We start from the raw sequence: 24,423 nt of genomic DNA on the forward strand, positions 1-24,423 counted from the left end.
TGGATGTTACTTTTGTACCCATGTTTATCTTTCTGTGACCACCTTTTTCACCTGATGGAGGGGTGGGGCACTTGTAGCAGTCAATTTCTTCGTTTTACACTCCTTGACGCTGTTCCCCTTTCTATAATAGCTGCAATATGTTGTTTCAGTAGAGCAACGCTTTGCAAATTTGGCTCAAGGAGACACCGAGCAAACAGCTTTCCAGCGAGCTTCAACTCAGCTGTCAGAAGGGGCAGTTTGGTCTCTGTGCAAGCAATACTCACATTCCAAACTGCATTAGAGAAAAGCCAGTGGGGTTTTATGCATTTTTATTATCAGTTCCAGACTAGGAATCTGACGCTAATTTTTTCTTAAAGCCTGTGCCTGCAGTCGAGTTTATATTCTAAAACAAAACCAGGATTGTGATGTTTTTCTCTCACTAGCTTGCTCTTTTTTTTTTCTTTTTCTTTTTTTCCCTCCCCCTGGCTTTACTCCAAAGACCTTTTCTGCTTGGTTGTTACACTCTCAAGATGAAGCACCGGATGGTTACAGCAGTGCTGGTAGCACTGGTACAGGTTTCTCAGAGTTTCCCTGCCTTGTACCACCGAGGTTGGTGGAGGCTGTTAAGGGAAGGAGATAGTTGTGGAGAATGTGATTTGGCGCTTTGCTCTGAGCCTAAGGACTGTCCAGCTGGGACTGTGCTGGATCGCTGTGGCTGCTGTCCGGAATGTGGGAACGTGGAAGGTCAGATCTGTGACCTGGACCAGGGCAATCATTTTTATGGGCAGTGTGGAGATGACCTCGAGTGCAGGTTGGATGCTGATGAAGCAAGGTTTGGGGAAGTCCCCGAACCCCAGTGTGTGTGCAAATCTCAAGAAAGCATCTGTGGACCTGAAGGGAAAACCTATGAGAACATCTGTCAATTCAACAAGGCTTATGCTGCAAAAAGAAATATCACCGTGAAACATAAAGGGCCGTGTGAATCAGGTAATGTGTACAGAGGCACTTTCAAACTGAAAAAAGAGCTGATTATTATTTTCAGATGTATTAACTAGCTGCTCTAGTCTAGATTTATTAAACTAAAACTGCATTTTTTTATAATTATCATTATTCTGTTATAATGCTGCTTTGTGCTAAACATGTGGTTTAGCAGCTGCTACTTAATCTTGTGTGCTATAAACCTCTAGATAAGACTAGTGGATTAAATCACATGGTGACTAATAAGCCATCAATCTACAGGCTGGCTCTGTTCTGAATAATCAAAGTATGATTATTATAATCAGATTATGATTTTTGTCTACAAAAGTTGTATATGTAGTTGGGAATCAGTAAACAGAATAGTCTGGGAGAAATGAACAAATGGGCAAATGATTACTATTACTATAAGAGGACTAACCTAATTTTAAAGTGGTGGTAGTAAGGCAGATCTCATTCATAAATATACACACACACACATGTGCACGTATGTATATCTGTCTATGTATGTGTCTATCCACCAGTGAGTATGTATGGTAAGCAGTGAAGCAGGGGCAATAGAAGAAGGTAGGTTTTAATTAACAGCTCTGTTGTTTTTTTTAAAACAAAACAAAACAAAATAATCCAATTACAGAATCATCATAAAATCTAGCTATCCCATGAAACAGAAATCCAAATATTACAGCAATTTTTCTAAAGACACTTACAGTACTTGAACAGTTGTCTGGGATGACTGTTAGTGGAAGGATTCTTAGGTGGATTTAGGGGGGAATCTTGCCTCCTGCTCATATGCTCTCCCCATTCTTCATATTGTGACCAATCATTACTCCTGGGCACCTTTCACCTAAGACACTCGAATATAAAAGGAAAATGTGAAGAGGCTTTTATTTTCTGACTGAGAAATTGCTGTGGTTTAAGTTAATGAAATACTTTCTCAAATGAGGGAAGTAGAAGAAGTCTGTGGGTCACAAATGGGTCACAGTTCTGAGAATCCAAAATTGCAACTCTGACAAAGGACCATGTGTGGGAGTAACTCAGGCATGTTTTACCCACTCTGCTGCAGCGGTCTTGAATGAGCACTGAATATTGAACACTTTAAAGGAAAAGTGAACAGCTAATACCAGGCTTCTTTCCTCTTCTCTCTGGTTGCAAGAGAAAGATCCAGTAAAACATCTCTTATTTGCCATCAGGGTATTAAGCAGCCTGCAGTGCCACTGAGAGCCCATCAGCCCCAGGCAGGAATCCTTGTTTGGGATTAAATAGCACCGTTTCCTGGGGCATGACCTCTCCAGAAAGATTCCTGCTGCAAGTGCCACTCTGTTAGCAGGTGCTGGTGTCTCTGCAGTGGAGGCAGCTGCTCAGGCACACAGCACTGGTCCCCCACTTAATTTAACAGAACTGGCCACACACAAGAAACCTTAATTTGGAAGTACTACCACTTTTAATTGCTGCTGTGGGCACCCACTAGGCCCCCAGTCACCCGTGAGGCGCACCACAGGCTGTCCCTCAGGCAGGAGCAATGAGCTGAGCTGCCCTGCACATGGGCATCACCTACCCCAGTGCTCTCCCACTGGGGGCTCAGAATGGCTGCACCGCCTCTGCAGGAATGCAGAGAGACACCCAAAGGTTGCTCAGTTTCCTGAAGGGCACCGAAGCCTGGGGGAGTTCATGGCCATGGCAGTGCTGAGGCAGAGCTGAGTTCAGAGGAATGGGGCCCATGTCCTCGGCTGCTGGGGAGGGAAGTGCCCAGTGGGTGACTGCACCGAGAGCAGCAGAGACTGCAGCTGGCAGGGAGGGGACACTGATGCCACTCTTCTGCACCTCCCAAGCTGCAGCTCAGCTCCTGCGCTTGTAAGAGCCTGGTGTGTGCCCAGTATGTGCCCAGAGTGTGCCCTGTGTGTGTGCGGTATGAGCCCGGGCTGTGCCCGGGGTGTGCCCATTGTGTGTCCCCTGTGTGACAGTGTGTGCCCGGTGTGTGCCTGGTGTGTGCCCGGTGTGTCCCTGGTGTGAGCCCAGTATGTGCCCCATGTGTGCCCGGTGTGTGCCCGGTATGAGCCTGGCAACGCAGGGGGCACGGGAAAGGCACTGCTGTTCCTGCAGCAGACGAGATCCCAGCTCTGGGAATGCTGCTCCCCTTCCAGCTCTGGCTCTCCCTGACTCTGATTTGCATGTGAAAGAAACCCTGAGCACTGTGGGGTTCTGGTACCAAGCTATAAATATAACTTTCACTCAAGTCAAAGTACTTTGTTTTGTTATTTCTCCTTCAAAGCATCTGCTGTTTTCTATTGAGGCCAAATGGATTAATTGTATACACTGAATAAATAAATAACAATAAACTCCTTTCATCTTTTCTCTATCACCAGAAAACGAAGAGAAAGGCCTAGCTTGCTAAAGAAAAACTGAAAATACCCTTTCCTGAAAGCTAGTTTTGATCATATTTTGATATTTTACCAAAGTTACTAAGTACATTAATTATATACAGATTCTCCACACTTTAACCATCCCCATTCACATTCAAACCTCTCTTGCTCATAATTTAATGAACTAACAGAACAATCTAGCAGTGATTCTCTTATATTTAGCTGTGTCACACCATTTCTTTTAAATATAATTTTTGGAGTAAGACAAAATAAACAAGCCACAAAATTTCCTGCTATTTTTCATCAAATTAGACAGATTAGCAAAAATCAATAGTATGTACAATAATGTCATTCCTTAGTCAGCAGTGCTGTTGGATTGATTGTGAACAGTGAAGCAGAAGCAGTATTTTGACTTTTCCTGGCTTCTTGTTTATGTCTTCTGTAACACATGAGGGTAAGTCATGACTGACTGGGACTGTTATAACAGGAAACAAGCAGCTCCTGCCCATTCAGCTCTGGACAGTGAGACATCCAGAATGCTTTCCATAGCTATCAACAAAAATTTATCTACTCCAGGAGTAAAAATTACAGATCATCATAACAGTAAAGTTCTGTTTCTAATCAGTTATGCAAGAAAAGTACACACAGAGATGCATGGGAGAATTTGTCTGATCACAAAATCTGAAACACTCAAAAATGAAGTTTATAAATTTCTATTAAAATGGTACTTCCTGAATTCAATTTTCTTCTGCAAAATACAGCAAAAGGTTGTGAGACATGTAGTGTTTTATTTCTGAAGGCACTTCAACTTTGAGTGCACAATGCAAGTTTTGTTGTTCAGAAAAGGCAGTTTGGATAGATCAAAACTATATTTGCTGTGGGGTTGATGCCACATGGTGCCAATCCTGGTCAGCCCTGTACTCAGCTGCTGGGGTTCAGACCATCCCCAGGCATTTCCAAACTGTATTTTCCTCACAGTTAATGGCAGAAGGGCCATTTCCAGTGTGGATTTCACGCTGGTTTATGGTGGGCAGTGCTGGGCAGCACTGGGGTGGCTGTGCTGGGCTGAACCACAGCTGGGGACAGTCACACGAGCACACTCAGTCCTGGACCAAGTCAGTGTTGTCAGGGCATCCACAGGACACTTGAGTCAACACCACAACAAAAGCAATTACCAGGCAACATCTGTCTATTTGAAAAGTTTTTTACACTGTGTCTGTGAAGGAATAATTTAAAGAACTCCTGTAAGTCAACGTAGACATTTGGGTTCTTTTGTACATTTTAAGCTTAACTATATGCATGATAGTGGATGTGTCATTAAAGGGAGTGTGGTTGCAATGAGTTTCAAGACTTGAAAGTATGTTTTAATATCAGACCCTCTGTGATCAGTTCACAGCCAAAAAATATTCTCATCCAGATATTCAGTTAATGCTGACTTGAATACAAGATTTCTTAAGTAAGAGACAGATTCTGAACGTACAGTTCTCGTGAAGGAACAAACATTGAAGGATTTAATTATTCTAGTTTGAAAAATCTTACTTTTGAGGAGTAGCAAGATTTTTATTGAGCCATTTATAAATGGGGCAATTGATTGTTTGCTGTGCAATTTGTTTGCAATTAATTTTAATCAGTATGCATTTAATATTTTCTTCAGAGACACCAATCGTGAAAAACTGACCAGTGTGTTAGAAATTATTGCTTGAAAACATGGAAGTGGCTGTTGGAATTTTAAATGCTGAAGCATAAATGCTGTACCTATGTACTGATTCAAATATTGCAAGTTTTTTACTTATTAATAAAATATATTAGTAATAATATAATAGTATATAATTATATAATAATCTATTAAGAATACATTAATTATTTACTGTAAATTTCTATTTCCAAGCATCTGGGATCTGTGCAAAAATAAAATCGCTAATTAAATACAAGCCAAATAACCCAGAAAATACATTCCTTTTTCAGCACTGGTCTGGAAATAGATAGAAAACAGATTTTAGAAGGAAAAACATTTTTTTGCTAACAACAAATAAATCAGGGGGAAAAAGCAGAGATCTCCAAAACAGGAAACCCGTGATAACCGTAAATATGCTGGTTTGTGCTCTGCAGTTAAATATCGTCATCTCCTGCTAACACTCAGTATGTTTGTACGACATGTACTGAAATCATGTCTAAAGGCATCAAAGGATGGTTAGTTTTTCCAAAGCCTTCCAGCCCCCGGGCTGGCTCCCTCTCGTGGTTACCGGCAGCTTGTGCTTCGGGAAAAGGGAAAGCAGAATTCAGAGGCAGTCCATGAACAGTGGAGAGGGGGCGAGAGTAAGAGAACAATAGGAAACAAGCAGAAATATAACAGTTATAATAAACATAACATAAACCCTTATAGAAATAATTGCATTTCAATCCTTTCATTTCTTGTCTCCTAACAAGAATATTGGATGAAATCAATAGCAACTGAGGACAAATGTGGAATGCATTAATGCTCTTAGCCTGCACCTTCTGGCAACGAGTTCCATGGGTTAACATGTGGGACGATGTTTATGACTTTAAGACAATGATGTACTAAACCCCCGAATTTCACAAGCTCACATTAACAGTATTTTGGCTTTTAGCTAACCAAAAGATAACAGACATTCAGAAGAACTACCATAAAATCAAGTCACTCTGTGACTATCTGCTACAAAATTTCTTGTACTTTCCTTTGAAGCCCAGTCAAGTACTGGTGGCTCTGCTGGTGGGCCCCGAGTCCAGCACAGTTGAGAGCTCATAGGCAAAATTAAACTCTTAATTTCAGCCCAAGCTTCATGCTCATGTGCAAGGGGAAGGACAGACAGGTCCTTTGAATAACCATTTTTAAAAAGCACAGACACTGGGTGTTCTGAGCTTTAAAAGCTGCTTGGAATCACATGGCTCTTCACAATGTGTGAAAGGCAAACCGATTGCATCATGTGCAGCAGAAATTACCATTACATGTTTCTGTGTTTCTGTTCTGTTGTGTATTGTCTCCTAAAGCACCACTGTTGGTTCTTTGCAGCTCCTGTTATATCTATGCCACCTCAGGATGCCCAGAATTACACAGGCAATGATGTAATTTTTGGCTGTGAGGTGTCAGCCTATCCTATGCCACACCTTGAATGGAAAAAAAAGGGGAACGACATGTTTCTGCCAGGAGATGACACCCACGTCTCAGTTCAGGTAAAACTTGAGTTTTCCATGGCATACAGTTTGGGAAGAGGAGTGGGGTGGTCAGTCTGTGTATTCCTCCTACTGAACACATGACTGTTGCAATATAGAGATTCTCAATAGGGGCCCTCTGACTACACAAAGAATGATGATTTCAGTCAGTGCTTTGGCAGTCCCAGCAGAAGGAACAACAGCCAGGGTACCATCTGACCTGCTTCGGGGAAGGAAAAGATGGAAGAGTTTCTTCATGTAGGTCTGATTCTGAAAAAAGTGAACAAACATATAAATGGAACCACTTAGGCCACTGCCTGAAAGAAGGAGCATTCTGGGAAGGGTGGCTGTCTGCAGCACTTTGTCTACTCTTGATGCAGGAAGTCCAGGTATCTACAGTTGTCCTTTGCAAGATGCTGTTTCTGAGAACTGTCCTTTCGGTTCTGTCCCTGAGGTATTCGTAAGGAAAGCAAAGAAACTTGCCTATTTTGTGGCTGGCTGGTGTTTTAATCTGAGGGGAATGAGTAGAATGGCATTGGGATAGGCTTCAAGCAAATCTAGAAATAGGCTGAAAGTTTTGGCTGAAATCAAATAAATCAAAATGTTAACTCTTTTAAATGGAAATAACATTTTGAGGAGATAAGCAACAATGGCAGCTGTACAGGCAGCCTGCAGGGAGGGTGAAGCCTGTGCTAATGACTTCTGGAATAGCCAAAAACACGAGCAGAGACTGTGCAGTGAAAGGTATGGCACATTTCTGGATACACAGCCCCAAAGCAATCAGATCCAATTGACATGGGACACAACCTGAAAAACAGGTAGAAAGGAAGAAGACAGAAAAAGCTAATTAAAGTACCAAAAATACCAGAGTACCAAAATCTAAGTTATTTAGAAGTTCTTCCAGAGGCAGCAGGAACACAGGTGGGATTAGTGGACTTAAAGTTGCTGAGAGACAACGGTGCAAGGAGCTCCATCCAAATGCTGGTCACCTCAGAGGCTAAACTGCCCCCTGCTCACCTGTCTCATTAGGACATTCAGCAAAAGAGTGTCTCTGTTAACATCTCTTAATGGGGTTGCATTATCTGTTTGGAAAAGAAGTTCACCCCTTTAGGAGGCTTTAGTCCAAGCCAGCTGGAACCAATTGTCCTGAAGTGTGAAAGCTCCAGGAATGTCATGAGAATCCACTCAGACCTGGCTCTGAGTGGCAGCTTGGGCAGGCCCCTTGGCCCTCAACAACTCACCCAGATCCACTCCCTGCTCTCATCCTGATGACACTGTTGAGCTTGAGAACATGTAGCAATGCTTTGAAGCAGCAGCAAAGACAGGAGGAGTGCTGGGAATCAGCAGCATGAGAAGGAACAGCAATGAGAGCACCATGAAGGGCAAAGAGGTTGAAAGAGCAGAGAATGGGAGCACATGAGCTCAGAGGCACAGAGCAGTAAGAGCAGGAACAAACAGAATCAAAGCACGATGGCACTTAGGAAAAAAAAAGAAAGCAATGGCTGTAATGATATTTAATCCATCCACTATTATTTTGAGAAATATCATGATGTCTCCAAGCTACTTAATTTCAAACATTTCTTTCCCTCTCAAAGGTAAGAGGTGGGCCTCAGAAGTATGGTGTGACAGGCTGGCTGCAGATTCAAGGCCTCAAAAAATCAGATGAAGGCATTTACATCTGCCACACCAAAAATAAGTATGGTGCAACCTATGCCTCTGCAAGACTGAAAGTCATTGATGGTAATTTCTTTTTTTAATTTGGATGTAAAGAATATAAAAATGCATACAAGCAGACTGTAAAAGATTGACTTGTCAGGATACACATGAAGGATAGGAGAAATTACCCAAAGGTGCTCATATTTGAACTTTTCTGTGTGCTATTCTTTTACTTTATCCTCTAACAGGCTAATATTGTAATATTTTGTAATACCAGCTTCCAGAAAAAAGAAAGTTGTGGATTAGGGCCATGCAGTTGAGACATATTATTCCACAATCCTTATTCTACAGATAAGTAGGACAGATGGTAGTAGGACCCAGAACAACAGCTCTTGGAACTGAGGAAGTCTTTGAACCATGGTAGACCTGCTTGGCTGTTTATTTTTTTAAAAATTGGGAAGGAAATAGTTTCTGTTCCTTGATGAGACTGTTTAGAAAGATGTAAGGAACAACTTTGCTATTGTTTTGCACTGGCCCCAGTCCTGCAGAATAACATCTTTCTTCCTTCAGGGAGAACTGGCTTTCTTGGCAAATTCAGGATACAAATGCATTGTCTGGTATTTACTCCCTGATTTAGAGGAGTTTGGTGCTGGTCTAGTTTCCAAAAGTGGCTTTCACAACTTTTCTATCTCTGGTAATACTCGCAGGTGCAGAGTACCTGCAGAGGACTGACCTCATAGTTTACTAGTATTGGGAATTAAATGCATTTTCAACATGTCCTCAGCACAGCAAATGTGTGGACCTGTTAGAGTGGGCCCAGAGGAGGGCATGGAGATGCCCCAGGGGCTGGAGCACCTCTGCTGTGGGGACAGGCTGAGGAGGCTGGTGATGTTAAGCCTGGAGAAGGCTCTGGGAGACCCCAGATTCCAGTGCCTAAACGGGGCTTATACGAAGGAAGGAGAAGGACTTTTATACAGGCAGAAAGAGGTTAGACAAGGGAGAACAGTTTTAAACTAAAATGGGATAGATTTAGATTAGATGTTAGGAAGACAGTCTTGGCTGTTAGAGTGGGCAGGCCCTGGCACAGGATGCCCAGAGAAGCTGTGGCTGCCCCATCCCTGGGAATGTCCAAGGCCAGGTTGGAAAGGCCTGTGGCAGGAGATGGAATTAGATGAGCTTTAATGTCCCTTCCAACCCAAACTACTCTGGAATTCCATGATTCTATACAGAAATTTGCTCATGTATCATGAGCTTCAGGGGCATGAGGTCAAGTCATAAGATAAAACCCCTCTCCTTTTCATGCATAACAAGGATTCAGAAACACTGAGCTTGCTGTATGAATCCAAACCTGTACTTTCATCTTTGTTCCTATCTTCAATTATTTTAATCTGGACTCAATTACATCTTGCAGACCCATCTCCTCCATTTGCATTTACTGCTGGCAGTAGAAGTGCAAGCTACAGCATTGAATATGAGGAGTATTATGACAACTCTGATGAAGATGATGATGAAGACTATGAATCTGGGGACTATAATAATGGAAACAACCTTGAATAATAATTTTTATACATCTGTTGTTCAATACCTTTCACACTGTTATATCTACTAGCAGTCTCTGTGCTGTAAATGGCTCCTCTGATAACACATATCTTCACTTGTGTATCCACCTTCCTGGAATTCAGCTTTGGATGAAGTGTATCACACTGCTTACCAGAAATAAGAACAGTTGTCACAACTCACATTTAGACTATTAAATAAAATTCTTCAACTTTCACCTTCCTACTAAGTATACCAAAAGGATCAAAATTCATGTTAATTTCTTAATTATAATTTTTTCACACATTCTAATTTGTCTAGCAAAAATGTCAATAGTTAAACAAAATGTTTACCTTGTATCAATTTCCTTTTTTTTTTCTATAACGTAGTAAGAAATATCAAGAGATTATTCACATGGCAACAAGCCTAAGTATGGAGGTTGCAAACTAGTCTTAAATCTCCTTAGATCATCTTTTCTCATACGTTTCAGCAAGATTTTCCTTCTCATTTGAAATTTTCCATTATTAGTCTCATCAAAGGTGAATTATCTGTTGTTTTGGTGGATTATTTTGTTTACTTTTAATAGACATATGAAGCAATCCCAGTCTAAAGCAAATAAGTGCTGCACACTCTGAGGCAACTACGAGTTAAATTGATGGTGACAAGGAAGATTTAGGAGCAATCCTAAAGGAGTAGTGCATACACAATGTATAGAATTATTAATGTATATACAGTGCATCACAAATTCCTCCCTTAATGTGCTATTTGTGCCCTTTTTTTTTGCTATTAGAAAGACTTTTCTTTCAATTTGAATTACATTAAGAAATTGGCCATAGACTCTTTGCCCTGAGGTGTTATTGACCTTTGTCCAGGTAGCAAACAAGGAAAGAATAATTTATTTAGTTTCTGACTTCATGGGGTATTGTCAACTTACAAGAAAGCATGCAATGGTGTGACTGAAAAAGATTATTTAAATTAGGAGTATGTAGTAGCTTCATATTTAATTTCTGATTTTGCTTTCACAGACTCTTCTTGGTCTTCTTAGAGAAATGTCTAGTAACATTTTTTGCTTATCCACTAAATATTAACCTGAACATAAAATTATCTAGTAGAAAGCAGTGTTTGTTTTTTATGGAACTATTTAATATGCAGGTATATATATTCAAGATCAATTGTGATTTGCATTGCAAATTAATGATTTAGATTAGTAAAATAATACCTGAATGGTGACAATACATATTGGCATAGCCCAGTACATGGCACACAAAATAATCTTGAAATCATTAGCTATAGAAAGAAAATTAGAATTCTCCAGGGCCTTTTGCTGTCGTTAATGTAAAATGATAGAAAGAAAAGAATGTTTGAATGAGAAAATGTGCAGCACAACCACAGTAAATAACAGTCTGTGAGTGCTTGGCCCAATGGAATACATCTAAGAAAAGCTAACCTTCCCAGAACAAAGGATTCTAAATTAAATATGTTGCATTTCTCTTTGTATGTATTTTTAATATATTTAATAAGCTGTTGTAAACTATAAACTATTCCTTTCAGTAAAAAAAAAATGCATTTTAGGAAAAATCCCAAAGCAATGCGAAAAAAAAGAAGGAACACTGACATACTGAATAATTCCTACTTCCTTTTTTACAGGAGGAGACAGAAATGGCTGTGTCTGTTTATATGCTTTAATAAGTAATTTAATATTAAATTTAAAAAAGCATGGAGAAGGTTCAGCCCTTGCTAAGCAGTGTAGCGACTGAATGGCTCTAACTGTGAATGCTTTGCCTGTAGCAACAGATCTATTCACAAAACACAAAGTAAGAGCAAGTCCAAAAAGCTGGTTTTATTCAACCCAGCAGGAAATGAGAAGACTTGAGCTGAAAACTGTGCTGGTACTCTATCTTGTGAGACAGACCTAAACTCCTGTTTGAGCTCCCACTGAACACTGCAAAACTTTTGTTAGCTCCCATGGAAGCAAGTCTGAATTTCATGGCAGAGCTTCCTCCTGTCACACAAGCATTTCACTCTGTCATTTCCCACTCCCATGTGAAGGTAAAGAAATGCTACAAAAGTTGCTAAAGAAATTATTCTACTTAATGTAGCTTTGTCCTCTGGGCTGGGACCCTTACCTAGGCTGGGGTACTTTCACACTCTAACATTCTTACTTGCTGTGTTAAAGCTCAAGAGTTTTGTCAGGTATTAGTCCAGGAATCCATTAATTCTTCAGCTAGACCAATTTCTTCCCCTTCAAATAATCAGGCTATATAGTTGACAGAAATCGGAAACAGAAAGGCACTTGTGTCTCAGAGATTAAAATGACTGAACTGCTGATTAAATAAGGCACAGCCCCAGCACTGAGCTCCCTGCCCGCCCCGTGGCACTCACTCCGTGCTCTCCTCTCCTCTCCCTGCTCAGCCATCTCCACAGGGACACCCACGCTGGAGGGGAACAGACCTTCCTGGCTGGGAATTAACACACTTACTCCAGACAAGCTGGAAATTGGCTCATCCTGCACCCTTGGGTACATGGGCCATCCACAGACTCTGCTCTTGAACTATTTATTTAACTTATTAACCTAATTTCTGTTTCAATTTTGCTTCTGTCTCCAATAACTACTGAAGGTATTTTGTACAAAAGTTCAGTGATTCAGCTGTGATCATTCATATACAAAGAAATTACTCTTTCTACCCTGAAATTGTAATAACTCAACCTCGCTGCAAATATACCAGCAAATATCCCCAATCCATTTCGGTCTAAAGCAATTTCCCTTTCCAAAGACATTCCAGTGGTGTGGGTCTCTTCTTTGGGGCTGCCAGGATTCACACGGGAATTTTTGCAATGTGGGTGGTGAGCATCAGGGAAACACATTCACCTTCTTCTGCACTGAATTATTCCTTTTACTCCAGAAAGAGAATGTCTTGGATCAGACTGTCTTTGCAGTACTTAGGAAGTAAAATGCCTGTGGCAACTTGACCACATTTGCTGTCAGAGACTACCTGTTCTCTGTACTAGTGGCAAGCAAAAACGGGGTTCATCTCATTTAACTGGAAACTGAAACAACTCTAAATTTAATTTCTTTGATCCTTTATAGGCACCCGTAGAAGAGGATTCTCCCTTTGTGGGATCACAGCGCTGTCTGTCCTTTTACATGCAGGTTCAGGTTTACCTGCCTGAACGTCCTCTGTCTACCCTGCTGGACTGACGCGGCATTCCCGAGTTTCCCACTCTCAGGAACGTCCCCGCCCTTCCCACAGCAGCATCCAGCCCCAGCCCTGCTCCAAAAACCTCCTCACAGCTCCAATCCCTCCCATGCAATCTGTGCGCTGCTGTTGCCAAACGGAGCCATCCTTATACCCCCTCTCGGGCTGCGTGACGTGCAGTTCGCTGCGTGAACCTTTCCCTTCGCTGCTGCCGCCACAGTCTGGGAGTGCATTCCTTGGGGTCTGTGCACTGCCCACACCAAGCGCGGGGTCACTGCCCGCACCCACGGCCCGGCCCGGGAGGAGCGCGGGGGGCAGTGCGGAGCTGTGCGGGCACCGCCTGGGGCGGCCCCGGGCCAGACCCCGCCCGTGCTCGGACCAGACCCGCCCGTGCCCGCCCAGCCCCGCACCGCCCTGTCCAGCCCCGCACACCCGACCCACTCCGCAGCTGCTCCGGCCCCGCCGCCCCTCGGGAAGATGGCGCTGCGTGTCCAGGTCGGTGCGCCCGGCGGGGCCTCGGCCGGCGCTGCAGCCGCGGGGGCCGGTGCGGAGGCGGGAGGGATTCGTGCGGGGCGCGGGGGAGCCCTCGGGTGGCGCGGGGCGGGGGCTGTAGGGTGCGGCGACTGCTGCCCGTGGAGCTGCGGCGGGGCCGGGGCGGGGATGGAGCGGCGGGAGCAGCGGGACAGCCGTGCGGGACACGCCGTGCGGGGCCGGCCCCAGCGGGACACACCGTGCGGGACACGCCGTGCGGGACAGCGGTGCGGGGCCGGTCCCAGCGGGACACACCGTGCGGGACACGCCGTGCGGGACACGCCGTGCGGCGCCGGTCCCAGCGGGACACACCGTGCGGGACACGCCGTGCGGGACACGCCGTGCGGGGCCGGTCGCAGCGGGACACACCGTGCGGGACACGCCGTGCGGGACACGCCGTGCGGCGCCGGTCCCAGCGGGACACACCGTGCGGGACACGCCGTGCGGGACACGCCGTGCGGGGCCGGTCCCAGCGGGACACACCGTGCGGGGCCGCGGGGTCTCGCCCCCAGGCCCGTGCGGGGCTCCCTGGCCGCTTTTCCGCCGAGCCCCAGCGGCCGCCGCGCTGCGGGACCTGCCCGAGGTGGAGATGCCACCGCAGCCGAGGGAGGGACGGAGGGACGGACCGGGGGCGAGGCCGTGCCGGCATCTCCTGCAGGCTCCGGTGCTGTGAGAGGGGCCATTTTAGTCGTTTATTTAAATACCTGCGTACCAGGCACAGCAAACAAAAGGACCACCAAAATATCCTTTTTATCTTTTTTTCTTAAACTGCGGCAATTCAGTCATGCCCATCATGTGTCTCCTGCATGGAGCTGGCAGAACTTTCCCACTAGAGTGTTTTCACTCAGCAAATGCTGCTTAAAATCAGAACGCTTGTGGGCATTTGTTACTGTGAGGAGACCTTCCATCAGGTGCCTCCCTGGTTTCCTGGCGCTTGGCTTGGCTCCTGGTCTGCTCAGGGGTTGCTGCGAGCCGGGCAGAGCATCTCTGCCCGGGGCTCTGGCACAGGGGAGCTGCCGGGGACTGCAGGGAGCTGCAGACGGGGCCCAGCAGCATCCGCCGAACTTTATTCAATGTGTTCTTGAGTGTTACAAAAACGTGACAAGCGGGGAGGGGGCAGGGGGAAATTACAGTGTCTGTTCTTGGAAAAAGCTCTACTTCCTTATGATCAAAAACGCCACTTCTCTTTCAGGTCTGTTTAACTCCCATCTCACTTAAAGCAACCAGCATCTGGCAGCTGGACATCTCCATTGGCATAATTGTGTTCTTAGCGATCACCTTTCGGCTGTTGATAAGGGTTTGAGTAAATGAGATGTCTGAAGGCATCAGTTTCACGTGTTTTGTCTCATAGTAAAGAAGGTATTGTGACAGTTTTGTGTTTTAATATGTATCTAGAGAGAGCTAGTTTTTGACTTCTCATTGGTTTCTCCAATTATTTTTTCTTAATAAAGTTAAATAATACCTCCATTGCTCAGCTGAGTTCCCATCACACACAGGGTGGTTGTATTTGCTGATTTCAAGTTGTATTTTTTGGTTTTGCTCTCAGAATCAAGGAAGAGCAGCACACTTCCTCAGTACTACACTTGAAATACAACTCAGAGAGCATCTAACAAGTTCATTGGCAGTCTGAGAATTCTGAGTGTTTTCTGGCCATGCCTCCAGCCTGTCAATAAGAAACTTGGTCATAACATTCTTCTGAGACCAAAGATGTCCAAATAAAGAGCTGCAGGTCATCAGTCTCAATATCCCATGAACTAAATTTTATTTCAATGTAATCTAGTTTTTGTTCAGGCCTTACTGTTCTTATCTGTCCTTCAGATAAAATGCTTCACAGTTCTGCCTTGTCAACATGAAGTTGTGATCCTTACCTTAATTTCTACATTTTGATGTACCCTTAGCATATTAATGCTGTGCATTAAAGTGCATATGTTCCTGAAATTAACTGTCAGTTCTTTGTGTATAAATGACTGCTTAGCCAGCTTGGCACAAGAAATGAGGGAGTTTAGATTTTTGCCTGTTGGTACCACCAGGAAAGTGGAGCCCCTGGTGGTGTCCGACAGTCTGTCAGTGCCTCATAATGAGACCCATCCCCAGCAGATGCACAAGGTCGGAGGGGACCTTGGCCACCCTTTTGTGGGGGGGATCAACTGAGCCAAGACCCCTCAGCAGGCCCTGCCAAGGTGTTGTCTGGTGCAGGGAACTGCCAGGACTCTCCTCAGTAGTTCACAGAATAACACTTCTTACTAATACAAATTGTGCCAATTTTGTTTGGAGGTTGTCAGTGATAGTGTCTACTGCAAAAATATGTTTTAAAGCAATCTACTAATACATGTATTAAGCAAGCACAAGCTCCAGTATGAGGCAATTTACTAATATGAGCACAAACAAAAGCTCTAGTCCTAAAAGCACTGTTTAACATACATAGAGGACCTTTCTCACCTGGGGTGCCCCTCTGGTGGGGAGAAGATGGGCTCAGCCTATCAGCAGTTTTGGTGGAGATCTTCTTCCACTTTCCCCCTTATGCCCTTTTATACAATTTTCTTTCTATTTGGGTGGAGTTTGAGTGGCTCTAGTCATAAGTACATTTTACCTAATGGGAGGAGCATGGTGGTCATGGCTTGGCTCTTGAGGAAGCCTTCAACACTGTTGGCTTCTGCAGCAGAACATCTCGATTCTCCCCTGGCAGGTTCTGTAAGGTCTCAGTAACCACAGTGTTCCCCCATTCTGCCAGGATTAGAAGGGAGGGGGCCATGTGGTCTCCACTCCACACTCTGTTCTGTTTCTCTGAGCAGGTATTTATCATTGCACTGGGGAGCATGCTGACCTCAGTCCATCCAGGTTGTTGCAAGCTGCTTTTTACCTTAAAGTTCTGGATCGCCTCTATTTAACTCCATCCATCATCCCACACACCTTATACATAATTTGCTGTCTTAATGCCAGTTATTGTACAGGTGCCTTAGACCTTGGTGATTGGGCTGGTACCCCAGTTTAATTCTGTTCTTTCTCGAACGTGTTACCAAGTTTGTCCAGACCTAAAGTCGCATTTCTAATCAAATATAAGAGGATCTTTTACTGGTTATGACATGATAATTTGGTTTGTCCTTCTCAGTTTGTATTGGGCTTTTTCCATTATGGAAAAATGCATTGTATTTATGTCTGAAGACTCATCTTTGCTAAATGTCCTTATTCCCAAGTTTTGCCCCAATTATGTGGGGTTTGTTTGTGTAATATGTTCCCTAATGTATATGATTGCATTTTATGAGTCTTAATGAGCTTTAATTGGTATGGATCTTGCTTCATTTAAAACTACATTACCTGTTCCTTATTTTTCCTTCAGTCTCTCTGGATGTAGGAGAGGGAAAATCAAAAGCAAAAGAGGTCTCTGTTGAACCTTTGAGGTACTTGATCTGTTCCCTCCAGGAGTAAATGTACTGTTTCTTAAAACTGCTCCAAAGGAACAAGTACACAGCTACTTTTTGACTGAAAATCAGGGACTCCTAATATATCATGATTACTGAGATGCAGAAGGAGCTGATCAAATGCAGGGGCTCTATGTGCACAACAACAGAAATGGGGAAAAGACCATGATCTTTTTTAAATATTTTAAGGAAATTACATCCTTTGATTGACAAAACTAAATGTATTTTGGTTGCCAAAGACACTGTCATGGAATTTTAAAGGACATTTGAGCTACAGTGTATGTGAGGTAGATTGTGCTGAAGCCAAATCTTTTATTTAAACTGCAAAATATATTTTTGGAAGGACTGGTGAATAGGATTATGACTCAAACTTTTAAATGAGATTGGTGAAATTCTATGTGCTCTCTTTTCTTTCTAGGCCACACTCAAATCATGAAGTATTTGCCAGGTACCTTCTAGTGATGTGGCCCCTTCTTAAAGAGAGTTCCACAGGCTTTGGGAACCTGATGGATGCTAAAACTCCAGTTTGTGTAATGGTTCCTAAATGTGCTCAAAAGGTTCCTCTCTCTCGTGAGACATTGACTGGTAGATATAAATCGTGTCCCTCATATAGGAGGGAGAGATTACACACCTTCTCTACCAAAGAGAACTTTTTCAGCTTCTAAGCAGAGAGGAGTTTCAGCTCTTCTCTTGCTACTACAGCTTCTAAATTGTCCCATCTTTTGCTGATAGTTGCATCAACAGATGCAGACAAAGCTAATTTTTTCTGAGTGTGGTAATTTGATGAGTAATTACAGATTTGTAAATGAAATTTGCCAGAGGTTTTCCAGGTAGCTTAGCTCAAACTTGATGATTTTCCATCTTTTCGTCTCTGTTTGGAAAACTTTGGGCTTCCCATCTGAAGGCTCAGAAAACCCAATGAATTGAACCCTGGTAAAATATATTGGTAGCTGAGACGGGAAACGGCAGTTTAATTTCCAGAGTTATTTTGGCTTCTTGTCACACAAAGCCTCCTATGTTTTTTGTGATTTAAATGTGCAACTGTAAAGCTTAGCATAGGTAACAGTTCATGTTTCTGCTATAGTATGTAAAATTATAAACAAAGAAATCTTACGTGGCTGAGAAGCCTTGGTGGAAGTTTGAGTTGTGTTGTTTCCTTAACAGAGTCTGTCAGGAGTAGAAGTGCTGTAGAACCACCTGTATGGAAGAACTGAGCCAGCTCAGCAACCACAGGCTGAGAAGGTCCTGTCAGATCTTATCCATAGCCCTGAGTGTCTCAGCCAGTGCCAGCTGCTGTTGTAACAGGGAATGGTAAGTGTCTGGTAGATGAGTTATCCGTAAAGGGATTTGTGCTCTCGTGCTTTTTGTTGGTTTTCTTTTTCCAGAGCACTCCTTTATAGTGTGGTTATAAAATAGCAGCCCCTGCTGTCAAGCCATTCTGTTTCCTGCCTGCCTTTTTTTCAGCTGATGTGGAGATACATTTCTGCTGTATGTCTGTATGAATGTTAAGCCCAGTGTTTATGTTGAGAAAAAAGATTGGGAAAATTTAAGCTTTTTGGCGATTTCCTTCCAGGATTATCCATTATCCACATATGTGTTGGTGATCCTGGTAAGTCACCAAGAAAATACAAAGTGAATAGTTTTTGTTTCTTGCCAATGAGTTTCTCCTTTGTTTTTCAGTCTTACTTTTTTATAATACTGTTCAAGTTAATGTAGTTTCTGAATTACTTTGGGAATGTCTAATAAAAGATACGTTGCAATAATCTGTTTATTAAAAACAAACTCAAGTATACTTCCCCAGCATTTTACAGTTATTTTTATGAATGTACTGTAATTGGAGTTTGCATTTATTATTAAAATGATTGCAGTGTGACTCTTCAGTGTGCAGCTCATTAAAAACAGATATTTAAATACAAAATTTAGCTTCTTAAGAGATTTCTTTAGTTAAATTAAGAATTTCTGTAGAAAAGAAAATTAAGCCATAGATCTAGTGAATTAAATTTTATACTAAAATTGAAGAAATAATCCCTAAACAATACTAATATACATTAATAATTAGCATATGGTAGTTTCAAAGGCATATACATTAGCATTCCAGATTGAGGTTCATCAAGTGTGAATGTGAGTGTAATTTAATATTGAAAAATGGATTAGCAGCCAGGTCAGCAGTTCTTTTCCCAGCTCCTTCATAACTCACCACACAGCTTTTCACAGCTGTGATAAAGGGGAGGTTGCATTTTCTAGTTTTGCATGTTTGCATGATCTAAGGAACATTCCTGTGGACTGTTTTAAGAATTTGAAGTGTAAATTACAGTATAGGATGTAACTTTTGCTTTGGTGCAAGTGATGATGCAAAACAGGTAGCAGTGAGAAGTAGGCCCCTGGATAAGGTTTTTCATTAGTTGAACTCTGTGTGATCTTCAGAGTTGTAAAAATTAGTGTAATTGTGACAAATAACAGGAAAATTTTGACAAAGATAACAATGTTTTGGACACCAGGGGAGCTGAGGCTGCAAACTGCAGCTGTGAAAGTACACAGAGATCTTCCCCTGACTCAGTGGCAAGCTGTAATTGCACTTGATTTTGGTTGTATTTAACAAAGCAGATTTATTTTTTCTATCAATGCTTTGTGGTAGCTCGGTGAAGGCAGTTAAATTTTACTAATTAATTGCACAGTTCTACATTGTATCTGAATTTCAAAACATTCCAAGGATCTTAAATCCTGATGATCAAATCAAAATACTGGACACCTCCTGCCTCACTTTTTAGACACAACTTCTCAGAGGTGGAATGTCTCATTCAATTAAACCAATGCATTGTAAACTACTGTAGAGGGAAGAGAATTAATTTATTTGACAGGTAGCATTAAAAAACTTTGGTTTTGCTGAACGTGCCCTATGATCTTTTTCATCCATGCATGGCTTAGTTTTTTCTAATTGTTTGAATTCCATGCAGTTTGCCTTACAAGTGCTGGAATACTGAACATTGAGAAGTATGTAGCAGTGAATTTCTGCATTGGAGTGTATTTTCAGATGGGTCTTTGTTATCAGACAATTCTTGAAATTTGTGATGAGAGGTTTTTTCAGAGATAATTAGGAAGTTTGAAGGTCTAGTTCCCTTAATGTTGATACAATTTGGCATGAAAGCCTTCTAAATAGCTTAGAATATCTTGGCCTAAATATTGCATTTTATTCTAGAAATGTTGGAGAATATTAAATAACATCTGATTCTGTTAACGCTGGGAAATGGTAAATACAAGTGCTGATGTTTGAGCAATGCTGTTTTTTTTCCCCATAGGTCACTGTGGACCATGGTACAATAGGAGTAATGTTCCTCTCAGAACTGATACAGGAAATGAATCTAGTAAGCATGGTTTGTTGTTTCCTTCTGCAAGGGATGCTGGTAAAGCCATGTGCTGGATGTTTGAGCCCTTCATAAAAATGGTTTGAGAAACATTTCTTAGACATGAAGGGATTAAAAAACACCTTTCTCCCCCCCCCCCAAAATACATGGAGACACAAACAATTCCTAGTGCAGGCACTCTACCAGTACCAGATACATGTTTTCCCCTCATCAGTCACCAGAACTATTTCTGCTAATGACTCTGTTCTGTCTACATCTCAACCTGAAGAAGTGCCTCAGACCTGTCCATCCAGAAAGAGGAACAAACTTGAAGGGATAAAAAGGAGGCAAGTCAGGAACCTCATGAGATCTGCATGTAGTGCTGGACCATGATTTTCATTTCTAGTGTCAAATAATTAATCTGTCAAATATCCTCTTCATCTCTTTTGAGCAAGGAAGGGAGCATTGTTTATTCTGTCCTTTTCTCAGGTTGATTATTCAAGACCTTCAGCAAAATATTGTGAAATAGCTGCCTTACCCTGTGACACATCCCTGAAGAGCATACTGATGCTTGTGTGCTCTCTTTGAAGAAAATGAGGCTTTTTATAATTGAGTCTAAATTGTTAACATCATAGTTGTCCCTTAATATTTTCTGGCTTGTTGAAATTCTGTACATAAATGAATTATGTGCCACCCAGCTAAGCTCAGGTGACCAAAAAGACAAAAATTCCTGTCTTCTTCCTTCTGTCTCTCAATCTCCCTCTGCCATTTCTCTCTTTTTGTATCTTGGCATCAAAGTTCAAGCATCTAAATTCTGAGCTTGTCTTCTTTTTATGTTTTTCTTAATTTAATTGTATCTCAGTTTTGCCGGGTCCTGTCATCTCAGTATTTGCTAAAAGAATTAAGTCATTGAACTAGAAGTCACCAAGAAGAAAGACAGATTCTTGAGGTAAAGCATTGCAGTCAAATCAGGCCAGGATGTTTTTCTCCTTCAGTAGTTCCCTCATCCTCTCAGTAACATATCGGGGTAATTACAGGCACTCAGGAGCCTTGACAGGAGGTGAAGAGCAGCATGCAGCAAGCTGGGTCTTCAGGGACCAGGCTGATCTCAGCACAGGTTGAGCTGAGAATTACTTTGTGCTGATCAAGACTTTCCATAGCAGTGGAAGTGGCACCATTAGGTACCATTCTACTTCTCTTAAGCTCAAGTATTTCTGCTTTTGAGAGCAACTTATTTTTTAAATTGCATGATTTCTATTTTGGGAGTGCTTATTTATTCAGTTTTTCTGAAAACCAAATTAATTAGCTGTTGAAATTTGGGCACAGGTGTTTAGGCTGGAATTTGAGCACAGCTGCCATCACAGTGGGTCAGGAGATAAGGTAGTGATTCCTTTTTGGCCCAAGGTGTAATTCTGAAGGTTGAGATATGTGATTGAGGTAGTGCTGCAAAAATGAGATAAACCGTGTTAGTTTCAGTTTCTTTTTGATCTAAGTAGCATGTTTTGCTCCCCATTTTCAGTAAGTTTAAAGGGCTGTGGTTATGCTATGTTGGATATGTTACCATGGTTCTTTGCCTTAATCATCTTCTGTCTTAAGCATGTGCTCTACAGCTTTGCCAATCAATCATTGTGTCTGCCAGATGAAGCAACTCTGTCTGGAAGAACTTCAAGTGCTAAAACTCTTTCATCTTTGTGAAGTTCTAGTGCATACACAGTCAAATGTGAGACACAGAAAAGGATTTACCTGAAACTCCACCCCCTGACGGGGTGGCCCAGCAAGCTTCTGTTCAGGAGCTAACAAAATTTTCCCTCACAAAATTTATTGACTAAGGCAAGGTATCCTTTCTTCTCTTCTAAACAAAAGTCGAGGCAGACAGGTAAGACAAAGCCTCTTAAAAAATCAAAAACGAAAGCAAACTATCCTTTCTTCTCTACTAAACAAAAGTGGAGGCAGACTGGTAAGACGAAGCCTCTCACAGAAGTCTCCAACTAAAGCAAACTATCCTTTCCTCTCTTCTAAACAAAATTTGAGGCAGTCTCTTTTCCTACAGCAGTTCCAAACTATGAAGTGTTCTGTAGGAATTTTCTGCAACCTTCCATAAGCAAAAAAGCTTAAAATACTAAAATCAACTCCTGAAACACACAAAAGGCACTTTCCAGAAGACTATAATCTGGTGCTTTCAAGTTTTGTCTTACTGTATTGTTATGTTCTTTCCTAGTGGTGACAGCAAAGTGTGGTAGCCCTGGATCACTGAAGTGCCTGTGTAGCCCTTCCTACTTTCTTGTAGTTGGGAGGTCACAAGGGAGGGAGAAAAAGGGGTAACACAAACTGTTGATCGCAGCATAAAAGTTTTCTCCAGCTGCAAAAAAGCAAAGATCTCAGGGAAAAACCACTGGAGTGTTTTGGTAAATTCAATGAGTTTGTAGGAACGGTCTTACCCAGTGGCAACTAGATCCTTCTGTCACCGAATACTTCTATCCCCCAGTACATCCCTGTATCTCCCCCTGAAACCTGCTGGGTGGGAGGGATGAGGGTGGTGGGCTAATGGTCTGGGATATGGGTATTTTCAGCTTAAGTGAATGCTTACCAAGTCCAGCTGCTGCTGAAGACAGAATAAGTTTTGTAAACTTTTCCCCACATTCACAGCTACTTCTAAGAATTACAAGGTGTGGAGAATTGTCAAAATAGTTATTACTGCATTACTGTTCTCACTCACTGATGATTGTTGAGTACTGTTTCTAAGTATTGGCATTGCCCAAATGTTGATGTAAACGCGCATTCCCCTCGCTTTCCTCTCTGTTCGCTGCCTCTGTCTCACCACCAGTGGATAATGTCCTGGTCAATGTTAAAACACGGGGTGGACCCTAAGAAACTACCCCGTCTCTAACCAGTTTGGTTTTTTCCCATGGTCCGGTGCAACAAGCAATTAGCCACTAATGAGATAATTAGTGGTTAGAAACGCCATAAAATCGGCGGGGCGTGAATGGGGCCATTAAGCGGACACTGTTCGTTTTAGTTAAGGCTTGTTTGTAACCATTTTAAGACTCACAGAAGGAACAGCTCGGCATTTGACACCTCCAGAGCTGTTCCCATCACCTGGGGCACGTTCTAAAGGCAAGCCACGCTCTGTGGGAGACCCACCCCCAGCCCCACCTCGCCGAGACCGCGACACCTTGTCCTGCACAGGAGCTGCCCCGCACCGACCGCCGCTCTGCGGGGCTGCCTTCGCCCACCGGGGCACACCGTGCGCTGCTTGCCCACGAAGGTTGCCACGTTTTCCTGCCTTGGCAGAGCCAGGCCTGCATGGGTACCATCCGCATCGCGGACGGGTCTGCCCGGAGCCCAGCTGGGCAGGGAGCGCCCACCGGAGGGCATTTAAGGCAGTCTCAGAGGCGCCCGGGGGCCAGGCCAGCTCCGGGCAGAGCAGGTCCGTTCCGACTGCTCGTCGCTCTCCTCATCTCTCTGTCCTGCCTGCATCCATCCTGCAGATCCTGCCTTCCTGCCCCCCGCCCGCCGGTGTGTCCTGACTCCCTGGGTCGGTTCCTGCTTCCCTTTAGCTGCTGGCAGTGTTTGGGCTGAGGATGCTCCCCTGCCTGTTGCTGCCAACACCTCTCCTGACTGCCCACAGACACCAGCTTAGTTCCCACGGGTGGTGGTAGCTGTTCTGTGCTTTTATTATATACAGCCTTTCTCTTTTCCATACCTCTTTTCCCCCCACTTTTCCCCTTTGCTTGTTGTTATTGCTCAAATAAAGCGTGTTGTCTTCTGAGATCCAGCATTTGGTGTTGTGTACCTTAATCTCGCCTTCGAAGCAATCGTCCAAACAAACCCACTGATGCTCCAGTCCCTGACTGGACTGTAACAGTTCTCAGCTGCAGCAATACCTCGTTTCTGTTAAAAAGATGTTTCTTTAAAAATAAAAATACGTAATCATAGCTTGTAGAGACTTTTCACATAGTCTTCCTGGAGCCAGAGACCTTGGACCTGTTTTTTTTTCATTTGTGTTATTCCCTTCCATCAATGCTGTTGCAGTTAGTAAGTGATATGTAGTGCTTTACTCTTATGGAGTAATTATGGAGAACAGTCTTTTACATCTATACTTTTTCCAAAAGTCCCTCTTTTAATGGGCGTTTTAGCTTGTTAGGAGTCCTCTGACTCAGTGCCCTTTCACAGTGTCTTTCCTTTCAACTCCAGCCCCAGTTTTCATTTCTGAATCTGAGAGCATTCAACTCCTTTCTCACCCAATTCAGCACTACTC

General features: G+C 43.0%; 1 protein-coding gene and 1 pseudogene across 2 annotated transcripts; both read left to right on the forward strand.

Annotated features, from left to right (window-relative positions):
• The first annotated feature begins 248 nt into the window (after positions 1-248).
• LOC139678959 (kazal-type serine protease inhibitor domain-containing protein 1-like) lies at positions 249-9,990 on the forward strand. Of its 2 annotated transcripts, XM_071570256.1 has the most exons (4): positions 249-966; positions 6,346-6,506; positions 8,081-8,225; positions 9,553-9,768. In XM_071570256.1, the coding sequence occupies exons 1-4, from the start codon at positions 510-512 to the stop codon at positions 9,696-9,698; spliced, it is 909 nt and encodes a 302-aa protein (XP_071426357.1). In that variant the 5' UTR covers positions 249-509; the 3' UTR covers positions 9,699-9,768. The 2 variants fall into 2 exon arrangements, with proteins under 2 accessions (XP_071426357.1, XP_071426358.1); XM_071570257.1 differs by lacking the exon at positions 8,081-8,225 and having other exon boundaries at positions 9,553-9,990.
• A 3,361-nt stretch (positions 9,991-13,351) lies between these two features.
• LOC139679147 (ran-binding protein 17-like) overlaps positions 13,352-24,423 on the forward strand; it is a 126,355-nt pseudogene continuing 115,283 nt past the window's right edge.

This window comes from Pithys albifrons, chromosome 15, assembly GCF_047495875.1.
Source record: "Pithys albifrons albifrons isolate INPA30051 chromosome 15, PitAlb_v1, whole genome shotgun sequence".
NCBI classification, from domain to species: Eukaryota; Metazoa; Chordata; class Aves; order Passeriformes; family Thamnophilidae; genus Pithys; species Pithys albifrons.

Excerpts from the sequence above, each read along its gene's own strand:
- LOC139678959 (XM_071570256.1), top strand. The coding sequence starts at position 510 with ATGAAGCACCGGATGGTTACAGCAGTGCTGGTAGCACTGGTACAGGTT. Across the intron at positions 967-6,345 it reads TAAAGGGCCGTGTGAATCAG|CTCCTGTTATATCTATGCCA; the intron begins GTAATGTGTACA and ends GGTTCTTTGCAG. Across the intron at positions 6,507-8,080 it reads ACACCCACGTCTCAGTTCAG|GTAAGAGGTGGGCCTCAGAA; the intron begins GTAAAACTTGAG and ends TCCCTCTCAAAG.